The sequence below is a fragment of the Lepidothrix coronata genome, unplaced genomic scaffold, assembly GCF_001604755.1.
Source record: "Lepidothrix coronata isolate B3197 unplaced genomic scaffold, Lepidothrix_coronata-1.0 Scaffold79, whole genome shotgun sequence".
In the NCBI taxonomy this organism is placed as follows: domain Eukaryota; kingdom Metazoa; phylum Chordata; class Aves; order Passeriformes; family Pipridae; genus Lepidothrix; species Lepidothrix coronata.
In genome coordinates, this window is record NW_016690259.1 from 3,536,712 (window position 1) to 3,558,380 (window position 21,669).

The window sequence follows — 21,669 nt, forward strand, 5'->3', positions numbered from 1 at the left end:
TTTTGGGAGGATAGGAGGCAGATGTCCTGAGTTGTGACCCTCCTGCTACTCTGAGCACTCATTTTTGGTCATTAAGGAAAGGGCAAGGGGCAATAAACAGGGCAGCACTGGAAATAGAGATTCATACCTAAACCTCATTCAGAAAGGAAACACTAAGGCCATTCAGAGACAAATTTCTCTACAAGAAGCTAAGAAGAACACAAGGAGTCTTGCAACACCTCATAACAAACATTCATTTATTGTTTATTTCCCCATATGAATGAATCAACCATCAACCATCTTGGAAACTCCATCACACACAGGGCAGAAAAAGGTTATATACAAGTGGGACACACATCCCCAAAATAAGATGTACAGATTTATCATGGGAACCAAGAGGGAGGGGAGAGGACAAAACCAAAAACAAGGACATTGCAGTCAGACTTTGACTTTCAAGAGATCTCTATCTCCATGTAAGTGGGGTTTTCAACTATTAAATAAATGGCATCTTAAAAATAGAACATTTGACAATTCCAACACATGTATTATTATTTCCTTTAAATAAATATTGCATGGAAATGATGCTTCTTTGCCACCATAGCTGCCTCCTTTCCTTCTGCAACTCAACCATCACCTCTGGTTTTCCTTGGATTAATGGTTTGCTTCTTAATGGCAAATGCTATTTCCTCCACTCTTATGTTTTGGTTTGTGTTTTTATTTATTCTTGTTTGGCTTTTGTTTGTTTTCTGTAAAGGCCTGAATAGGCCCAGATGAAAATGATGATTATCTTTCCTAACCCTTTGCAGGCCTCTGACCTGGCTCAAGGTTGAAATATGATGGCTTTCTAAAAATTACCTATTATTTAAACAGTCTTCTCTGTGTCCTGAAACAAAACATAGCTCCCTGCTATGGAGCTTGGTACTGATGCTTCCACAGATTGCTTTTGAAGTAAGAGCCCCCGAGTAGCCCCCCCACAAACCCGTGACATGAACTGCCCATGACCTCATTTCCTGCAAAGCCCAGGGGAGTTTGCCCTAGGAATGGGAGTAGCCCTTGTACCACCGCTTCTGCAGAGCAGCACAGCATGTGCTGTCTTTTCCCAGCTGGAAAGAAGCAATTATCAGGAATTCATCTACCTTCTCTGGGCATCTTCTTACTGGCTTTGTTCGCCCGACACCCTCGCATGAGCTTTGCAAAGAGCAGGGCAACAGATAATCCCTATCTGGGCAGCTCAGGACAGGCGAGGACAGGACCTGGAGCACCACACGCTGAGCTGGATGCAGGACAGGGGCAGCCACACGCCTGTCTAGTGGGTCCTGGCAGGTGGTTCTCCTGGCTGGGGGAAAGTTGTGAGCCAGTGGCTCTCCAATGGGAACTTGACCTGACAGCAGGGAGAGACATGGGTACACACAAAATGAAAGTACCAGAAGACCCGTGTCCCTGCTACACCTTATGCTTACCCTTAACACTCTGCTACAGTTCTTGCAGGCTCCCACAGTGGTTTTCAGGTTCAATAAAGCTTTCTTTCTTCTTTCCTCCTCCTCAGCTGGTGATCCTAGAAATAGCTTTGTCTAAAGACAAAGTCAGAAGGCGGCATCGATCCACTAGTCTAGGATCGAGCTCCAAAGTGCACATTAGCCTTCAGGCTGTCTGCCCATCCCCATGCTTCCTGAGAACAAAATGGTTAATGCTGAGCCTCTCTCTGTCCCTGGCTCACTCCAAGCAGTTGCTGCTCCAGGGAGGAGGAGTGCAAACGAAGTTCGATAGATAAAATGGGGAGGAGGGACACGGACCTTCCTTCAATTTGTTAGGACAGCTCATCCCTGAAATGTACTAAGGCTTTTAACAAAGTGAACATGAAAGGACAGTCCCTTCAGGGTGTGGGAAGACCCAGCCATGATCCCAGCAGTCCTGTGCTGCCAGAGAGCTCTCTTGTGCTCGAGACCAGGGCAGAGCTGCAGCCACCCGCTCCCAGAGCTGGGATGACTCCAGGCTTCACTGTGGCATGGGCCATTTCTACAGAAACTACTTTTAGAAATGCAGACCTTTTGCTGATATTTATTTACTGCCCATTTTGATGAGCCTCAAACACATGAGCAGGTATTTTACAAAGGGCATACTGCTGCACGTGTGCAGAAATGTTTGTCCATCGTGAAATTATGTGGAAAAGGAGAATTTTTTCTTGTAAACACAATTATTTTAAGATACTATCTTTCTCTTCACCACTCTCACAGGTCTGTCAGAGATAGGGTGAGGGATGTGAAAGGGCACCAGAGGGCTAAGGCACACTCATATATGAGGATGGCAGGATGCTGCTGTCACAAAACAAGAAATCTTTGGATAGAGAAGGGTGTCACCTGACTAAACACGCAAATGCCATGGATGTTGCCTTCACTGATACCGTGACAAGGAAAAAATGCTTGCAAACACTAATTATTCCCTTTCGTGTTCCTTTGACAGGTTTCTAAGTCACTGGGCCCATCGTACAGCGTGGCTGAGAAAGATCATGTGAGTTCTGTCCCACACAAAGGAGACTCGCTTTGGTACCAAATCCGGCTCTTAGATATTCATCGAGACCCCCAATGGTTGCAGGTAAATATCCACATGCAAAATTTGTCTTATGTTCCACATTCAGCCTCTTAGTCCCTCGTTAATCAGAGGCGATTCCTCCCCATGGAAGCTCTCAGACTCAGAACAATGTCCAAGCAATCACACTGACCCAGTGCAGCTTTGCACCCCTACCCCCCAAAATGACAAAAAGCAACCCAACAATGAATCCTCATTGTGACACTCCTCAGAAGAGAGGCAGAGCTGTTCCAACCACACCATGTCATTTTGCCACCCCAGCTATGTTTGGCTTACAAGGTTGAAACTGAGCAAGACCTGTAGTAACACAGTTCGAGTGCCACGGGCATGGATGTGCATGAGAGCACGACAAAGAGGACCAAAGAAGCGATGACTTAAAAAGTAAACTTGCAGCACTGAAGGCAGTGGGTTTCCCAGTTCCATCAGCTGGCTGACAAAAGCAAGAGGGTGAGGCTGGAAAGCAGGAAAAGCTGATCCTTCTGCTGTTTTTACTGTAACATAATGCTGTCTGGTGCTGATGAGGTTGCTACTTGCTCTCTGGGGAACAAAGACACCAAAGATTGCATCCGTGCTTGCAAAAACAACTTCTCTGGCACGTTTTCTGGGCACACAACTGCTGTAGGCTGTGGGATGTTGCATAACCACCTCGGGAGGCAGATTTCCTTCTTGTCAGCATCATGTGCAACTCTTGTCCTGCTGGTTATTTGTAATAGAAATGTTTAAAGACCATCAATACATTGGGCCATTCAGACAATTCATTGCACTTCATCATTTTAAAGGAAGGTGCCATCCTCCATCTCTTCTTTTTCAAGGCAGCAAAGTGCTACCCTAAAATAACACAGTTCAAAGGTTTTCCAGTGTAACCAGATAACTTCCAACTTTATTTAAAATATTTCCCTTGCGGGTGCTTGTATTGAATAATAATAAAAAAAAAATTAAACTGAGGCTGTTTCTGAGGCTTCAAAAGTGCAAAAAACTTCAAGGTATTTAACCACCTGGAGAACCAGTTAAGGCATATTTGCTTCCAGTCTCAGCCACTGTAATCCCTGTCTGATGTAGTGTACCAGGTCAGTCAGACTACTGGTCAATGCCAGAGCACAGGTCGCTCTGCTGAGTTCAGCAAAAAACTCTGGAAAAAAAGGAAGGGAGAAAGAAAACATTTGGTTGGTTTCATACAACAGGCACATCTGACAGGAGAGGAGAGCAGTGAGGAGCAACAGCAGCAGCACACGGTCAGTTGGCCAGTCCAGTTAAACAGTGTTAATGCAGACAACTCAGCACTGTTAAAGAGGGCTGAGAAGTGTAACAAGGGCACACAAGAGGAAAACACACTTGCACACACATAAACACACTGACCCACCTCCTCATGTGCTATCTTTGAAGGACATCGAGACTCTATGGTAGGTGGACAAAAGTTTGGGTGTTCACACCACAGTCCCTGCTTCGGGCTTTCCCCAAATTTTAAACAGGCCAAATTTGAGTGTCTTTCTGAGTGACACCCAGCTGCCATCAGACTGGTCCCTTTTCTGCATTCATCCTCAAACTTTGGAGACACCATGATTTCTCCACTGAACAGATTTAACAATTTGTGTAGCTTGCCAGGCTATACATCTGATTTGGACTGCTTATAGCTGAGCATGCCAGGCAGATCCCACAGTCCTCCTATCCCGTCACTGACTTCAGGCATCATGCTCCTCCTCTAGCACAGGCAGGAGGAGGTTCTTGCAGCACATCTGAGCCTGCCATGAGGTGCTGGCCAGCTGCAAGCCCTGCTCTGTGCTGGCGATCATCTGTGCAGGTGACCACAAGTTAGGGAAAATTCTCACACCTATTCTTTTACAGTCACTCTTCCAAGACACTCCTGTATGACCAGCCTTCCAGTGACATGGCTTACCCCAGTCCCTCAGTCTCTCCAGCCTCAATTGTGTTGCCTTTTCAGAAACCAGTCATTCCCAGCTCTGCTTTTTGACACACAAAGATTGAGGCTGCTTGGCTGTGCAAGCAACTCTTCAGAAGCAGAGTGCACAACACTTTCATTTTAATACTTGCCAATTCAGAAGCAGAGAACAGAAGCTTCTGTTTACTAAATCCGTGTTTTAAAAAAATTTGTTTACTAAACAACCAGTTACAGCCTCATGATTCATAGCACTGCTCTGAATTACAGCAAGGAGCTGGGTCCTGGTTGTGGACCCACCAGAAAGCACTTCAGCTCTGCACAAGTGACTCGGACATCAGTTACAACTAACTGTTTTTCACTAACTTAGGATTTCCCTGTTTAAAAGATCTTGGTAGCAGAAGGTCACTGCTCTTTCTTCCTCTTCTTATGCCCTAAGAATTGCACAAAAGAAGCAAGGATGTGGCCTTTTTTTTTGTTTTATGTTCTTACTCTCTGTACCTCTTCATGTCTCTACACTACACTGAATATCAACAAGTTCCACTTCTCAAATGCCTCCTGAACAGTGACAACAACCACCAAGCCCACATCAGTATTTACTGGTCTCCTGCACAGATCCACTCCCTTGAGCGTATTCACTACTCCAGTCATCATTCCCCTACATTGGAACTGGCCACACAGAGCAGCTTTTGAATTTAATCTTGATTAATGCAACATTGTGCTCAGGCTGCCCTCCCACACATTTTCCTCTGTGACTCACTGCTCTGGCTTACTAGCAGCATCCCCTGCTGCTTCTGTGTGACAGTCTTTTATCAGCCTTTTGATGACAGAATCCAACATACTACACATGAACTGCTGCTGTGAGCATAGATTTGCTCAGAGGACAGCCAACAACTGGTTACTTTATTTAAAGGTGACTTGCAGTGCCTTTTGAATTTCAGCAACTGCCTCATTAGTGTTTTGGGGGGTTTTTACAGCCTTACAACAATTCAGCTAGGCACTGCTTATTTTCTTTTGCAAGTCTCCCAACAGGTCATGGCAATGCATCTCTTCGCCCACAGTGGCTCACAAAACTTTGTGTTTTATGAAAAATGACACTGCAAAGGCCACATGGGATGGCAGGTTACAGGCTGAATTGCACCCATCCTGTGGCTTGCACCACAGGACAATACAACATTTTTAACAAAAAAATCCCGTAAGACAAAAAAAGTAGCAGCAATTCTAGGAATTGCTACTGGCAAATACTGGGCACGTGCCCAGCAAGGACTCAAATTTAAGTGCTGCTCAGCTTCTCTGCTAGGCAGAGAAGCCAGCTTAACCATTTTCAAGAGAAAACGACCTGGAAGTTTGACAAAAACTAAAACACAAGGCTATAGGCCAAAAAGATGTTTTTAAACAAAGTGAACCAACTCAGAAAAGCTCAGTGCCCGAAGGGCAACTTTTTGTTATGTTTCTTCTGTTACCATGAAGCAAATTGGCTGGTTTCCTGCACTTGATACCCTCATCCCTTAGCTCTTGGACATTTGAGGATGCCAAAACAACCTTTTAATTGGAACACTCACCAATATATCACCATCAAGTATCTCTGCCAATAACCTGCCAATATGCTGCGGCTGTCTAACTCAACATATTTAATGCTTGCTGCACTGAGTGATAGGATTTAAGCAAGTACACATAACCACAACACATGAGACAGGAAAGACAGAGGGAAAAAAACCTTACCCTTATTCTTTCTGGCCAGTGTATCAGCCTTTTCCCAAATTTCATATGCATGGAGAATATAGGAAGTGATGTTGACATAGGAAGAGGTGACACTTGAGATATGAGAGGAGACAGTGACTGTAGAGCCAACGCCGCTGCCAATGCCGTTGTGGCCAGTGCTGTTGCTATCATTTGATCCCAGCTGAGAACTCGCAGAACCAGCAGGAGAGGGTATTGGAGAAAGAGGAGAAGGCAAGCCTGTGCTTCTGCAGCAGAAAAGAAACACCATCATGAACATTCAACTTCAGAGCTAAAAGTCTTTCCACAAGGTTGTCTCATGCCAGGAGCTATCCAGTATCATCCAGGCCTGCAGTATGGAGTGGACTGTTGAAAAGTGAGATGCGTTCAGCTATAGCACAAGTAACTGTCCTTTGAGTGCAAGGCCAAGTTTTTGGAAGTGATTTGTGACTCCAAGGACTCCTCGCAACAAAAGAAAATGTGGGACCAGCCATTAGAAAGGGCCACTCATCCACCTTCCAAAATCTACACCTGCTTTTGAAAGTCTTCACCAGATTATCCAAGCCTTTTTAACTAATGCTTTCCATTTCAGGCATGCTGAAGCTCCCCGTCCATGGAGGCTGGAGCTTTCTGACACCTACTCAAAGCAGCCAGGTCAGCCTACACACACTTATTTATAGGCCTAGGGAAGCTAAATGTGGTCAACCTCTCGCCTTCCAGACACAGACTGGCTTCATCACATCACTTCACCCCACCACTTCAACCAATCTAATTTTAGTCACTGGTATGACAGGGCTTCCACCACTGCTCTCAAGAGGACATTTACTTTCCTATGAACTGTACTGCACAAGGTGGCCAAAAAACGTAACTGGAATCAGCACCACTATTTAAGTCCAAACATCCCTCTCTCAGCCACAGAGCATAGAGGGGACAGATGTGGAGCCTGGTAGCTTTCTGCCAAATGCAATTACCACAGGACACAGAAAAGTTTTTTCTTACTCATTATCATTAAAACACAGACACATGACACCACATAAGTTTTTAAATCTTACCTTGCAAAACCCGGAGAAGGTGCTTGTATTACTCTGAAATTACTCTGCAGCAAGGAATAAAAGTCTTGTTAGTTTGGGGCTGTTCAGCTGACATCAGGAACTACCACAGCCATCCATCTGGCAGCTTAGTAATACCTGTGCCCTACCTTGAAGTGGTCGTTCAGGAGTCTGGAATATCTCATTGCAGTGTCTTTTTTGTAACCAAACATTGCCATGTGCAGAATGGACTGGCAGCGCATGCTGTGAACAGAAACACACCCAAGTGTCACTGCTTGTGCTCAGCAGTCATCAGCCTTGTGAGACAGAGGCTGGCATACCTTAGCTGTACTGAAAAGCCAAGAAAGCTCAAAATTTCCTCCTCCTTCTGCTCATCTTAAAAAAAAGACTTGTGAAAAAAAAATCACAAGGGAAAGAAAGAAACGAGGAAGAGCCCTGTCTGTTCTTTTATATAAACAGGTGCCCAGCCTCTCAGAGGTGCCAAAGGCTGAGTAAGCCCCCGCCCAGAAGTGTCTCAGCCATGTCCAGCTACAGCTTCAGTTACATGGTTCAAACATGGGCAGCCAAATTGCATTCTTTCACCTTAGGTGAAAGCCCTTATGCGCTCTCAAGTTACAAGCAGATCAAATTTTAAAGCCTCTGCCTTCTACATGTGGTCCCTTGTGATCTTCCACCTTACTTTAGAGATGTTTCAGTTAATTCTACTTTTTATATTGTGGTTTTTAACCTTGCATAACTCTAACTGCCATTCCTTCATCACTGAAAGTAATGGGTCTTTCTATCAAGTCTCAAAACAGAACATAAAGGAACAGAAAAAAACCAGCTACGCACCGTAACACAGCAAAGATTTTTCCATGTTGAGAGACTGAGGAGTCTGCAAATGGTTTTAATGTCATAATGAATCTAAGGAGACAAAATAAACAGAACCTTGTCAGCCATCAGTGTGCTCTGAAGTCCCTCTGTTTATGAAAAAACAGTGCATGCCACTACCTCAAAAACCAGTCCAAAAGCCTGGAAGCCTGCCCTGAGTTCTTAGTCCTGGCACCAAGAACTTTTGTGTGAGCAGAGGACTGTATCTCCAAATGCCTTGTTTTCCATACAGCAGGAAGAGATGTGGCCCCCTATGTGACTCACTCTCCTCTTACACAAATTAAGGGGCAACAAGTAGATGCCCTGTATGGGCCACCTACAGGCCTGTGGCCCAGAGAAACCAGGAAAAGTTGCCTTCAATCAAGCTGCAAGATCTTTGGGGCACAAACCATTCTTTCACATGACATACTGTTGTTTTGCTTTTTTAAACTGAAATACTACTGAGTGCACACGCACAAGCAACTGCAGATCTGGGTAAAGTAAAAACTACTTCACCTGCTCAATTGTCATAACCAGTGTCCTCTGGTGCACCTCAGCTGCCTGGCTCAAATGCTGAGGGCGATGTGGTGCTACCTTCTGATAAGCAATGCTGGAACATTCAATGAATTTGCCTCTGGGGCCTCTGGATGGTCTGTACCTCAGGCACGTACAGCAACCCCAACTCCACTCCATGGTGGGAATCCAGAGGCGTCACACTTGCAAACAAGCAATGCAACAAATCCTTCCCCTCCCAACATGTTACCAAACCAAATCCTTCCCCTCCAATCATGCTTTGAAAGGCACTTACTTGATGAGAACTATGGTGTCGCTGAGTATGCTGTAGGCTGATTTTGGTTCTAGTGCATCTGATTCTAAGGCAATCCCATATTCGATGAACAAAAGGGCAGCCTCTAGGTACTGAAAGGCCTTTCCAGTCTTGTCAGTCTATTGGGAAGAAAATACTCATTTTTAGTCCAAGACCAAACCCACTTCTCTCAAGTGTACTTGAATTCTTCTTTTCTCCCTGGTTAGGCAGCTTTTGAAGAAAGAAAAAGATCCCAGTCTGGCCTCTGGGTGACAATTAGAGAGTTCTCAGCAGAATCCCTCATGTGATCCCAGTCATCACCTTTGCCTGCTCTGGCTATTTGTATCTCTTCCTCTTGCTCAGTGGTTTCCTCAAGTAATTTATTATCTTCATTTTTTTCAGATCTTATTGTCTGGTCTTGGAGGTTTGCCTTCTGAGAGGCAGAGGGGGCCTTCCCACTGCAGTATTCCCTCACTTCATTTTCCCAGGTAAATGGCAAGTAGCAAATGGACATTATCTCATGGAGTCATAATTAGCAAAACAATACATTCACCCATGCACACTGTTACACTGCACAGAACAGAGAAAACCAGTTAGATCTGCCAAGGAAACTTCAAAGTCTTGGTCACTAGGAACACAATAACTGTCAGGGTCCTGACTTTTCCAACTTTTTAAAATATCTGAAAACCAACTGTTCCATCTGTCTTCCAGGGACTATTTTATCACTCTGCAAAAAAAAAAAAAAAAAAACAGGCCTGCTAACCTCAGACAATGTCAGTTCTGAATCCTGTTCCTTAGAGGGGTTTACACCAAGGAGAAATGTCTGAACATCTGGCAAATAAAACAGTCTCCCAACATATGACTTGAACACAGTTCAATGTGGAGTGTGGAAGTCATGCTAGCCAGTGAATGTTATTCCCATGCACACAGGTCTGGATGCAAGAGCTGGTTAACATTTCTACCACAGGGCCAAGACTTACCATTGCATCAGCTTTGTGCTTCAGCCTCTGGGCCTGTTCGAAGTAGTATTCCTTTGAATGCTGTCTGAATTGGGGACAGAGAGGAGAAGCAAATAGAAGAAGGGTAGGATAATTATCAGCTTTACTTTCATATCTAGAGAATGCTATGGGTCCAAACACTCTGTTTTATTAAGCCTGTTACAGCCTGATCAAACACACATTCCAATTATGATAGTTACTAAATGAATGTTGTCTGCACAGAGAAAATTAATTGATTTCTTTAAAAATGCAAGTTGAAATAATAATGATAATTCATATTTAGAAATAAAAAACCACCAGAGGTTAGGCTATGGGAGCAAATTTATTTTCTCATTCCCATGGACAGATAGTAGTTACGTCATCTATCGTTCCTCAAGTACAGTCCCATAAATACATTTTGATTGAAACATACAGTAAACTTGGCAGCACCACACACTCATCTGAGACCAAAAGACCTTGCATTCAAGTTATCTACTTACAAGGGAGATGATACCTAATTTCCAGAGTAGCTTCCCTCAAACCAAGAACTGTTGTAAACCTTTGCTTTGCTGTAAACTTTTGCTTTGTGGTGGGTGGGGTAACTCCAAGTCACCAGAAGCCAGTACAGGGTAGGTCTCACACATCTCTCTCTCTCTACTCCCAAAAGAAGAGCTCATGAAAAAGTAGAAGGGTGTCTGCAGGGCCTGCCTTGTCTCACGTCTTGAGAAATACAGATGAGGGGCGTGAAACAAAAACTTACTTTTCAAACTTGAGTTGAGGTCTGCTTGGCTTGGAGGTACCGTTTGGCAAAAAAGGCACTGGGAAAGGCTTTGTGTCATCCCTTGCAGATCCCTGAAAAAGCAAAGAGATAAACCTAGTTAAAAAATTATGCTTAAACCAATTCCAATGCCTGGCTTTCCTAAATTTCAAGAGAAAATGTTTATTTGTCCCAGGCATAGACTATTGTCCAGGATCTCCCCCTCTCACCTTCTTCCTCAGCAATCCCTCCAAGAATGGAAATGGAGACTTGGTTTCTCACCTGACTACTCATAATGCTCAGTACCATTAAACTTTTCCCAAGCATGGAGAAATTCAGTAGCAGGTTTCCTTGCACAGGGGCTACGAGAGCAATAAGGCTGTTTTTTTCAGGGCCACTAGCCAAGGCAGGAATGGGTGAGATCTGTTCACACTTATTTCCAACTAAACCACACAACAATTGCCGATTCTCCATTAATGACTACATTGCCAGGAAAAAGAAAGCAGTTAAAAGCCTGCTAATACAGCATGCACAGTCTGGCTTAACAGACACACAACATCATCCTAGACCACACACTCCAAGTCACTAGTCAATAGCCATGTAATTGAATTTTATAACCCAGAAATGCAAAGATCCAGCTGTAAGGATCATGAACAATTTTGTAAACAAGCTGTAAAATATTATACCTTGGTTGCAGTCAATACCCCTGGTTGCTTGTTTCTTATTTGTAAGCAATGCTCTCTTTCTTTTTATAAACACACGTTATTTTTCCAGCAATATTGTATTTGCAGTTGCCTACAATCAGAAACCTTGACTAGCATAAACATGAGAATTATGCCTTTGGTGTTCACGTGGTCACTCCTTCTCACTGTGTTTCACTGGTGAGATGAAAACAGATGATGGAAAGTCACAAAGAAGTTACCAAGCAGGCTTTTGGGCTACCAACATAAGGTCACAGACAGCCATTACATGCTTCCAAGAGCTCTCTCTGGTGGCTGGTTTGTTTTCCTTTCTTTTTCATATCCTTAGAGTATGTTTCTAAAGAGAATCACACAGCACCCACGGCTTGCAGGAAAGATCCCACCGGTTACCCTGGACACCTACTTTGATGCCCTTTGACAGTTCTGTATGGTTTCCCTCCACTTTCCTGTGCTTGGCAGACAGAGGATCCTTGTGGTTGCTCTTGTTCCTGGCAGGGTTATCCGTGGCAGGCAGATCATCACTTTCAGTTTTGTGTTTCTTTTGGGCCATCTTGGTTGACTTTGGTGCAGGATGTGCAGTAGATGTGGGTGGCAGTGCTGGGAGCAACACATCTTTCTTCTGGGTTTCAAATGAAGCTTTTGATGCTCTGCAGATGGGAAGCAAATTCATGAATATGATGTACATATACGTAGAGATTTTTTAAAAACTTATTTACATCATGTACCAATTCTGTTTAAATTCCTCTGGACGTGTGAGATGTTTTGTTAATAAAAAGAATCCAACAAACATAAAATGAAACTTCAGGGACTTCATTGTGTATTAGATACCAAAGCTTCACCTACCATCAACATACAAATAAGTTGCTTTTCAAAATAAGCCCCAGAACTTGTTCTCGGAGCAAATGCAACCAGAATACCAGGATGTTGCAAAAAAAGGCATCCCTCCAAAACAGCCCTCATTCATTTTCACTGAATGAAGGGGTAATTACGGTGACTCAAATCCCTGGGACAAATCACCCAACAAGGCAAATGAGCTGCAGCACTCCTCCTCTCCCCCTTTTGGTAGACAGTATCTTCTGTGGTCAGAGAAACTCACCCTGACACTTGATTCTCTATGTGCTTTGACAGAATTAAACTGAGTTCTTCCTCTAAGACTTGCCAGCTCGACTAGATAACACCTACAAAGTTGAGAGGATTCAACTAATGGAGACTTAAAATGCTCTGCTTTTAAATGGCAGAGATTATCACATTTAATAATACAGAGGCATATTAGATTTCTTATCATCTGAAGTTAGGATGACCAGGGCAGCTCTAAGCAGCACCAAATAGCTCCAAACCTTGTTCCACCACTGCTCAGTTACATCATTTTTATTCAGCTTCTCAAAGTTTCCAAGAAAACACTGAGCAGTGAATCCTGGCTCATTGACTGCAACATCAGAAGAGGAGGAAATTAAGTTAAACCCAGTGAGAGGGCTCAGGTGTGATGTTGCACATCTTGCCTGATTCTGTTGTGCATGGGACAGTCCTCTCCCCTCTTTCACCACTCACTTTTCCCATGGGTCCCTACTCACTGCACACATACTCCCCAACTTCTCTACCTTGCCACAGCTGATGCTGCACAGAGCACAGAACCATCCCCTGATGTGATCCAGTGCACTGTCTCCCCCAAAATGCATCCTATTCTTCCCACTCCAAAAGCCAGAACATAACAGGTGCTCATTTTCACCAAAAAAGAGGAGCAATAAACCCCAGAATTAAAGCTCTTCAATTAATACCACAGTTCAAATATCCCTTCACCCAACTAAATGTTCGTCCCAATGCTTCAGTGCTTTCAGATACGTCAGTGTTTTCTGTGCAGAAAAGCTGTTTACTCCTGTTGTCAGGACACAAACCTCAGCACTACATACCAATCCAAACCAACACCTCAAATTCAAGCCACAAGCAAGCAGGAATTGAAGGCAGAAGCCCATGACTGATGCATGAGTCTTCCCTCTTGGGAACACTGCCCAGTTGGAGACCTGCTCTCGGAAGCATTCACTCTAGCTAAGACCTAGCCAAAATTCTGGCAGTGCCCTGGTATGCAAATTACAGGGCAAGCTTTGGCAGATCTACCAGAACACTGCAAATGCTGTGCTGGGATAAATGAGAAATTCCAGGCCACAAAGGCCACCTGGAATTCCAGACAGTCAGGACTCAAAAGGCACGCTGGTTATGTTTCTGTCAGGTCACAAAGAATAAAAAGACAAATACAACAAGATGATTTTAGCGGAGAAGTGAAATGCTCCCTGTTTACTTTACTGGTTGCTTCCAGGATGTAAAGGCAAATCTACAGCAGATTGAGTTTCAGAAGACACATTATGTTAGAAGCAAAATCATGAGCAGAAGGACAAGAGATACAGTTCCTTGCTTTAACCTTATAAAGAAAGACTTAGCTTTATGCCTCTTTTGCCATCCCACCACCATATACTCACTTCAGTTTACTGGAGTCTTTGTTAGCTGAAGACTGCAATGATTTTGTTTCTTTTTTTGATTTCTTTTTCTTCCTATCAGTCTCCTCCTTCTCTTCCCTCTAACAGGAAGGGAAAAAAAAAAAATCACTCAAGTTTTCAAAGTTCACATAAAGTACAGACCAATACAGCTAAGTTTGATTGATTTTGGTTAAAAAAAAAAAAAAAGAAAAAACAAGATATCAGAACCGACAAAGTAGAAACCCACAGTGCAGCAGATATAGATTTCAGGTTCACTGACAAGTAACCTAAAATGGCATTTTATCTACTTTTGCTTGTATAGATTGATTGTTTTGTAGGGCAGGGATGGAACTGCTAAACCCGTTGCTGCTAATCAAAAAAATCAAAAGTAATCAAAGGTAAGGCACTTGCACGTGAGTTAGATCCCCCAAATGCGCAGGGGAGGTTGGTTTTTATTAATAAGAATCTGATATAGGTGAAATTTTTAAACAGTCAGTTACAATCTGGAGACCCCGGAACTGGATGCAGTACTCAAGGGGGGGTTTCACCAGAGTGGAGTAGAGGAGCAGAATCACCTCTCTCAACCTGCTGACCACACATCTTTTGATGCAGCCCAGGATAGGGTTGGCTTTTTGGGCTGCAAGCGCACACTGCTGGGTCATGTCCAGCTTCTCATCCACCAAAACCCCCCAAGCCCCTTCTTTGCCAGGCTACTCTCAGTGAGTTCTTCTCCCTGTCCTGTACCCATACCCATGTTTGGGACACATCCAGGCTTATGTCACTCAATGGGTTGTGCTGTGACACAGAGCCTACCTCTGGCAGTGTGCTCAGGACAAGGCTCCAGCACTGAGATCATGTCCTTAAATTGTTTTTCAGGTTGGTCTCCACACTACCATGAAAGACAGCTGTACCTGGCCCAGCTGGCTGCCATGAAGCCTGAGCCTCCGAGGATACCTGATGCCCACTGACAGGATGGACAGTGAAACTCTGAAGTGCATTTTCCTGAAGCTGGGCACTGAGATTGCAAGGGAAGACATGCCTAACATCAAATAGCTTCTCTCCTGGGTTTTTTAGACAACAGAAGTGACAAACTGACTGCCTGTTTTCCTTTCTCCCTCTGCTCTGCAAGAGAGGGAACTGCTGGGGTCTCTCAAACTTCTTCACCATTTCCCTGTTCTTCTCAATTCTCCCCCACAACCACAGGAAATTCAGAAAATGACAAAACTAAACGAAACCCACACAGGAACCATGGTTATTCACCCACCCATGCCAAGCCACCTGCTCTCTGGGGAGCAAAAAGGTAGACAGGCACTGAAATATCCACAGGGAATACCCATTCACCAAAGGGCCTGCAGCCAACTCTTTGTGCAGCTAAAGCAGCTGGCTGGAGGTATATTCATAGTTCCCTTTGGGAGCCAGCTTTCCAAAAGCACTTGTGAGCAACAACCCGCTCAGTTAAATACAGGGCTGTAATTCAAGGGAAAATGACTGTTATTGCTGAGGGACTCTGCAAAAGGATTTCTGGAAAGCCCCTTACATCTCTAAAGCATCAGCATCACCACAAGCATCACAGCAGCTCCAGGGAAAACCAAACAAGTTTTCTACCTATTTATCCAAGTGCCAAGATCCAAAGCAGGGTTTTGTGACAGATGTTACCATGAGTGAGCCTGGTCCAGTTAAAAGTCTGCATTTCCAGAAAAGCAAAAGGCACAGGGCCATTGACATCACCTCTGGCAATAACATAGTTCCCACCTGCAGAATTCATCCCTCCTGCAAGCAATCACAACTGCTTCATGGAAATAAATGACTTCATACAGGAAAAGACTACACTACTCAGACTGAGGTTGATGGCTCAAGGCAGCAGAAGGTGCACCCATGGGCAAAACTGAAAACCACAGACCAGAGTGTCCTGGGGTCAGTTCTCTCTCTTGGCACTCCACAAACTGCAGGCCGGGTGCTCTCCCAAAACAGACTAAATGCATAGTGCAGGTGACTGCACAGACCGGGACGTGCTTCAGGAACTGCGCTGCTTCTAATGGAGTGGCATGGGGAGGGGGCACCACTGCCCTGCAAAGCTCTTGCTTGGGTTGAAAGCCAGAGAAATCCACTAACACTGCCAAGGAGCTGGTCAGCCATATGCTGACATAGCCTGCTGCTGAAAGCTTCTCCAATGAAGGAAGGCTGAGGTTTTGTTGTCTGAGAAAACTAGGATTTAAAAAAAAAAAAAACACAGCAAAAAATATGTTAAAATACCAAAGCATGTTAGACAGCTGACAGAGTTTTTCATTCACTCTGGAGGGGATTTGAAACCAACAAGCAATTGCAGACAGTTTTGATCCACATTCTCCTTAGAAGTGTGTTAACAGCTTTATAGGAGGAGCATAATGGCTCATTATAACTATCATCACAGGTATGAAGTGGAAACTCCACAGGGGTTTTTGAAACACCACCTTGGTCCTGGTACAAACCCACCTTCCTCTCCACCTCTCACCTTCCTCTTTTGAAGGGACCCCTCAGGAGTGTCTATGGTTTTCCTCTTCAAGTTCTGCTTTCTTGAACCAGGGAGGTCCTTGGTCTCTGTTTTCTTCTGGTGTCGGTCTTTCCTGGGGGGCTGAGGGACTTTTTCCAGGTGATGGAGATCTATTTTCACCACAAGGTGGGGAAGGGTTGGGGGGTCCCTCACTGGTGAAAGTAACTTCTCCCCGAGAGGCAAAGGCAGTTTCTCCTTGTGCAAATCCTGAGGCCTGTGGCTGCTGGTCCTGATTGGGGTTGTGCCCTGGCCTTGAGGAAGGGGAATGAGAGCATTGCATGTCTGGGCATCTTCCATGAGCTTGGGGTCCAAGAAGGATTTGGTGTTGGCCTGGTGGGAGCCCTTGTGCTTTCTCTTCTCAAAGGGCTCTTGAGGTGCTGACTTCAGGTCTTTTCTGTCAGTGGATTTTGGCTTGACTATTTTTTTGACTTTCAGCTTGTCCTTGGAAGACTGGTCTCTGACCTCCAAAGGACCAGGGTCACTCTCCACCTTCAGGCCTCTCTTGGACCCCTCATGCACCAGGGGCTTGCTGGGCCTTTTGATACCTACAGTCTGTCTGGGCAAGGGCTCCTCGGTGGGAACAGGGGGCTTCTGGCAGTTGCGTTTTGTTGGAAGATGAGTGTCCCAAGGAGCCCTGGCCACTTGGCTCTTGTGATGAGGCTCCCTTGGCTCAGCGTGCCTATGGGAGGAATTGCTGCTGAAGCCCTGCTCCTGCTTCTTGCCCTCCTCATGTCCATCCCCACAGGCAATTTCACTGAGACTCTCTGTTGGCACTGCTGGTGGGTTCACCTTGGTCAGCCAGTTGTCGAGCTGCCACTTATTAGAAGTTGGTGGCTCGGGCTGCAGACAAAAAGAGAAAGGAAGGATTCAAGACTGATGCCCTTACAAGCTGTTTCCATCCTAGCACAGTTTACCAGAGCCCAGAGACTGTAGGCCTTAAAGTGTGTAATTTTGCACAAGAACTGACTATAAACAAACTGGTCACATACACTGACTTGATCTAGAGCATCATGGATGGACAGCTTGCTGAATAAATAAAGGATAAAATAGTCAATGGCAAATAGCTAGGACTTCACTGGAGTGAAGTCTTAAAGGGTCTTAAAACTTAGTATTTTTAGGAAAACCAGGCAGAAATTGGTAAAAGAGGAGAAGTATAATATCTGTTTTCTTCCAAAGACACTCATATTGCAGTGGGCAAAGTCTGTAACTGAACCGGAGGGTAAAGAGTATTGGGGTGAGATGGAAAGATAGGCCTTCTCAAAGTTTATTTTCAGCACATAAAATTCTCCTTGTTCATGCACTTCTAAGGTAAAAGAAAAGAAAGCTAGAACTGGGGCAGGGGAGGAGAAATAAATTACAAGTTTTCTGGGCCTTGTTAAGAGTACTTCAGAATTGCCAGTATATCAGTTTACATCAGCTGTGCTCTGCAGATATAACCATGCACTTCCCACTGGCCTAAGAATGTTTTGCAAGCTGGAGGAACTGTCTGAAAGCAGGGGACATGAGCACTTCTGCAGCACATTTCCAAAAAAATGCATGGTCTCAACTGTGAAACTTTAAGATACCAATTTCTGTTGGTCCGCTTTCCCCAATAAAAGCCTCAGAAACGTCAGTGCAGCGCTATCCAAGCCAAATTCAACAGAAGCAAGACTAAGCACATTCCAGCCCTTCCTGCAGGTCTGATCCCTCCAGCTGTGACCTGGGAGAAGTTGAATCTGTCACTCAGGCACAGGAGCTGCAGAAACAACCCAATGCCTTGGCACCCAGAAATGCTGCAGACACCCCAGGCCAGCCATGCTTCTCATCTGCAACTCGCTTGTGTCTCGCCAGTGAGTGCTAGACAAGGATGCCAAAGGAGAAGGGAGAATACTTCAAGGTTAGGCATCTGAAAGTCTAATTACGTTGTTTCTAAGGGTTATTTAATTGAAAAACTCTAGAAGGGAAGTAAAGGGCAAGAAAAGTATGGTGATGCAGCAAAAACGTCAAGGGGGCACCCAAACAATGACAGTGTTTCTGTCCTGACTGCACTGAGACAGCAGAGAGGCAGGAGGCTGTGTAAAGCAGTCTCTAGGTTCTATTTGCATTCACCTCAGGTGCTGGTGCTCTTGGAGGGTCATTCACTTCACTGTCACTGGAGTGGCTCTCTGTCTCCGAGTCTGAGGAGCTCTCTGAGTCACTGGTGCTCCCTGACTCTGAGCTGCTGGAATGTGCTGATGCCACACTCTTGGGCTGAGACTGTAAGGAACTGCAAGGCCACCATGAGATAAAATTAGAAAGCAGCATGGGTGAAGGTTACTTACTTACTATATTGACATGTCAGTATTCAAAAATAAAACTGAAACCCCGTGTTTTGGCACTGAGACAAGAGGGGAGAAGGCCAGAGGAATGTACTGTCACACTGAAAAAATAAAGAACTGGAATAAAAAAATAACTGGAAATAATAAAACCTTCAACTCCAGCCCAGCCAAACATGTAAACAGGACACCACTGCTACAATGCAAAGCTTCATTTAGCAAAGCGAATTTTAAAAACCCACCAAAAGTGACCAGTGCTTTTTCTGAAAGTCCCAACCCACAAAATGAAAAATTTCCAAAGAAGGTGAACAAGACAGAAACATATACTCCAGGATGGTTTCTGGTTTTTCTATTCATCCCCCTGAAGTTTTCACTTCTACATTTGTTTTACTTGGTCATGCTACTGTAACCACTTCATTAACAGTCACACCAAGCTGCAGCATTTCTTGCAACGCCCTCCTCTAATCAAGTGTTTTCCTCCACACTGACAATGGGAGTGGATGGAACTGAGGGAAAGCTGCCACTTTTATGCACAGCTTTTTTTTTTTTTTTTTTGGAATGGGCTTACAAAATTAAAATATTGATTTTTTAATTTATTTTTTTTTACTTTGCAAATGGTTTCCCACATCCATATCAACAGACTTGTATGATTTGGAGGCATGCTCCTTGCTGATCCAAGACTGGTATCGTGAGAACACTCCTATTTTAACAGTTTGCAGACACACAGATTGTGCCAAAAATCAGTGTGCTCTTCTGCAAGTCTGACTTTGTAGGTCATTATCATGTGCTTGAAGAATATAGATATCAAGCCAAAAATGTATGTCAGGGCTCTCCTACAGGAAAAATTCTGGGCTCCTCCACCTTTCTTCCTCTAATGCTGGCATGCAGTTTTCAGTCTACCTTGAATATTGCTTCTGACCAACAACACATGGCAGAACTGGTTACAATCTGCTGCCTTATGAGGAGGAGCTGAAACAGTTTCAGTGAGCTTTTCTAACCCACTTGGCTGTTTTGTGCTTCTTTATGAACTACAACTGGACTTGCACCTCACCCATCGCTACTACAGTTGAAAATCCTGTTACCTCCAGTGTGATCTGCATACACACAGGTGGAGGGGAAGAGGAAAAAAGAAGGGAGCAGTAGAGGAAATACAGTTCTGATTCATAGGCAAAATCCAGTACGAAATCAAATTATTCACTTCTAATTGGAGCTTTCCAGAAAACCTCACACACTTAAAGCTGACTTTCAACAGCAGCCAGAAACCAAAGCCTATAGCTACCAGAGAAAGCAGGAACCCTTACCCATCTACCCCATATATAGAAAGTAGTTTTGTTTTTCTCCTTATGTGGTCTAGCTAGTAGTTTGGGAACAAACCTGTACCTTGGAGGAGTAAGTGAAGATGGTGACTTTTCAACAACCTGTTTTGTTCACAAAAACAAAGAGGAGAGGGGGAGGAAAGGTTAGCTCAGGGAACTCAGAACAATGCAACAAGTGGTGATGATTTAAAGGGAAGTCTGTGTGCCTAGTGTATAAAACATCTAAAACCAACTTGGTCGTCACCACTCTCTTCACTATCACTGAGCTGCAGGTCGTCCTGGAGCATTCTGAAAGACAACCAGAAGGTAAATATCAGCCAAGGTAGACACATTTTCAAGCAGAAGACACTGAAAAATACTTGGTTTGTGTTTGCCAAAACAAATCAACCTCTCACATAATTTTTGAACATGTGGCATGCTTGAACTACTAAAACCTGTCAACACCTGAATGAATGGTTAAAATGCCTTTTTTTTTTTCCTTTTTCACTCTGTTTTTCAACTGACCTTGGGATATTTTGCAATGGAGGCCCATAGCAATGGCTGCCATCTACAGAAAACAAAGACCAAGTTTTGTGAGGGGAATCCTCTTCAGAGAAGGCTACCTAGCAGATTAGCACAGGGTGGAAGAGGTCTGAACCTTATCCAGGAAGAGATTCTCACGCTCTCAGCCCACACTGGCTCCCCAAGGGACCGAAAGCATCGTCTTTGCACCAGAAGCTGTGCATGTTCACGCTCTCTGCACTCAGGGGTTGCGAATATTTCTCCTGTTACAGAGGTTCTCATTTTGCTGCTGAAGTCTCCTATCACACATACGTGAGTAAATGCCAAGGTCAAGCCCACCTCCTACTTGTCTGTACAATGAACTTTATGCTCCTGCACATCCTAGCAGTAACTATACCGTTGAGCAGTTTGGATACCCGAAGCAGTTTACAACTGGGGAGGTATGAGCTCTGTTTTACTACTGCTGGCAAAGGGAGCAGGCTGCCTGCAAATGCTTCCAAAAATATCACTTAGTTCTCTGCCTGCAGGTGGTAACTACTGTTGCAATTTCAATATATTACTAAAGTCCTTATAAGGCTGAAAGGGAAGGATTTTCAGGAAGGGACCCAAAGTTCTCCCATATTGTTATTCCCCTCTTTGGCAATCATGCAGGCATCCCAAAAAGATGTTGGAAAATAGTTAGGCAAAAGTCTTGCTGTTCAAAAGTATAGTTATTCAAATCTTGAAACTTCTCAATCCAGAGAATTACTCAAGTGCCCTCCTAAAAACTGGATAAAAAGCTTGGGAACTGAGGCAGGGATTTTAATCAATCAGGTCAAAATTCTGTTTATTTCAACCTCATTTCAAACTAAGACGTTTCTCACAGAGAGCCCTTATGGCTAAATAAGAAAAACAAGCCTCAAACTCCTCATGACAATACGTTTAACAGCAAGAAAACAAATATAAATGATGACCAGTGAACTACATCGCACTGAAAAAAGGTGGAGAAAGTTGGTGCTTGCTTTGTTCAGGCATTTTGACTGTCATTCCCCTGTGACTATTCTCTATTGCTTCATTTCCTCGCACACCTTCTCAGTGGAAATCACCTCTTGTCTCTTCTTTTAGAGTAAACACTGAAGGAAAGTGCTATGAGACACCACCTTGAAAAACAAGACCCCTGAATTTCCTACAGAAGGCAAAGAGCTCACAGCCTACAGAAATCCTGCACTAGAGCGGGCTAGAGCCGAAGCTCACTGCCAGACAGA

General features: G+C 44.2%; 1 protein-coding gene across 1 annotated transcript in view; it reads right to left on the reverse strand.

Moving 5' to 3' along the window:
- Positions 1-222: 222 nt before the first annotated feature.
- Positions 223-21,669, reverse strand: part of AFF1 (AF4/FMR2 family member 1) — a 75,230-nt gene continuing 53,783 nt past the window's right edge. Inside the window, exons 8-21 of the mRNA XM_017820160.1 lie at positions 20,158-20,212; positions 19,989-20,026; positions 18,403-18,559; positions 16,276-17,154; positions 13,788-13,885; positions 11,720-11,963; positions 10,619-10,710; positions 9,862-9,925; positions 8,885-9,021; positions 8,059-8,130; positions 7,377-7,470; positions 7,231-7,274; positions 6,182-6,426; positions 223-3,694 (exon numbers count right to left, since the gene is read on the reverse strand). Of these exons, the coding sequence (XP_017675649.1) occupies positions 3,573-3,694; positions 6,182-6,426; positions 7,231-7,274; positions 7,377-7,470; positions 8,059-8,130; positions 8,885-9,021; positions 9,862-9,925; positions 10,619-10,710; positions 11,720-11,963; positions 13,788-13,885; positions 16,276-17,154; positions 18,403-18,559; positions 19,989-20,026; positions 20,158-20,212 (2,341 nt within the window). The 3' untranslated portion in view covers positions 223-3,572. The remainder of the gene's footprint in view (positions 3,695-6,181; positions 6,427-7,230; positions 7,275-7,376; positions 7,471-8,058; positions 8,131-8,884; positions 9,022-9,861; positions 9,926-10,618; positions 10,711-11,719; positions 11,964-13,787; positions 13,886-16,275; positions 17,155-18,402; positions 18,560-19,988; positions 20,027-20,157; positions 20,213-21,669) is intronic.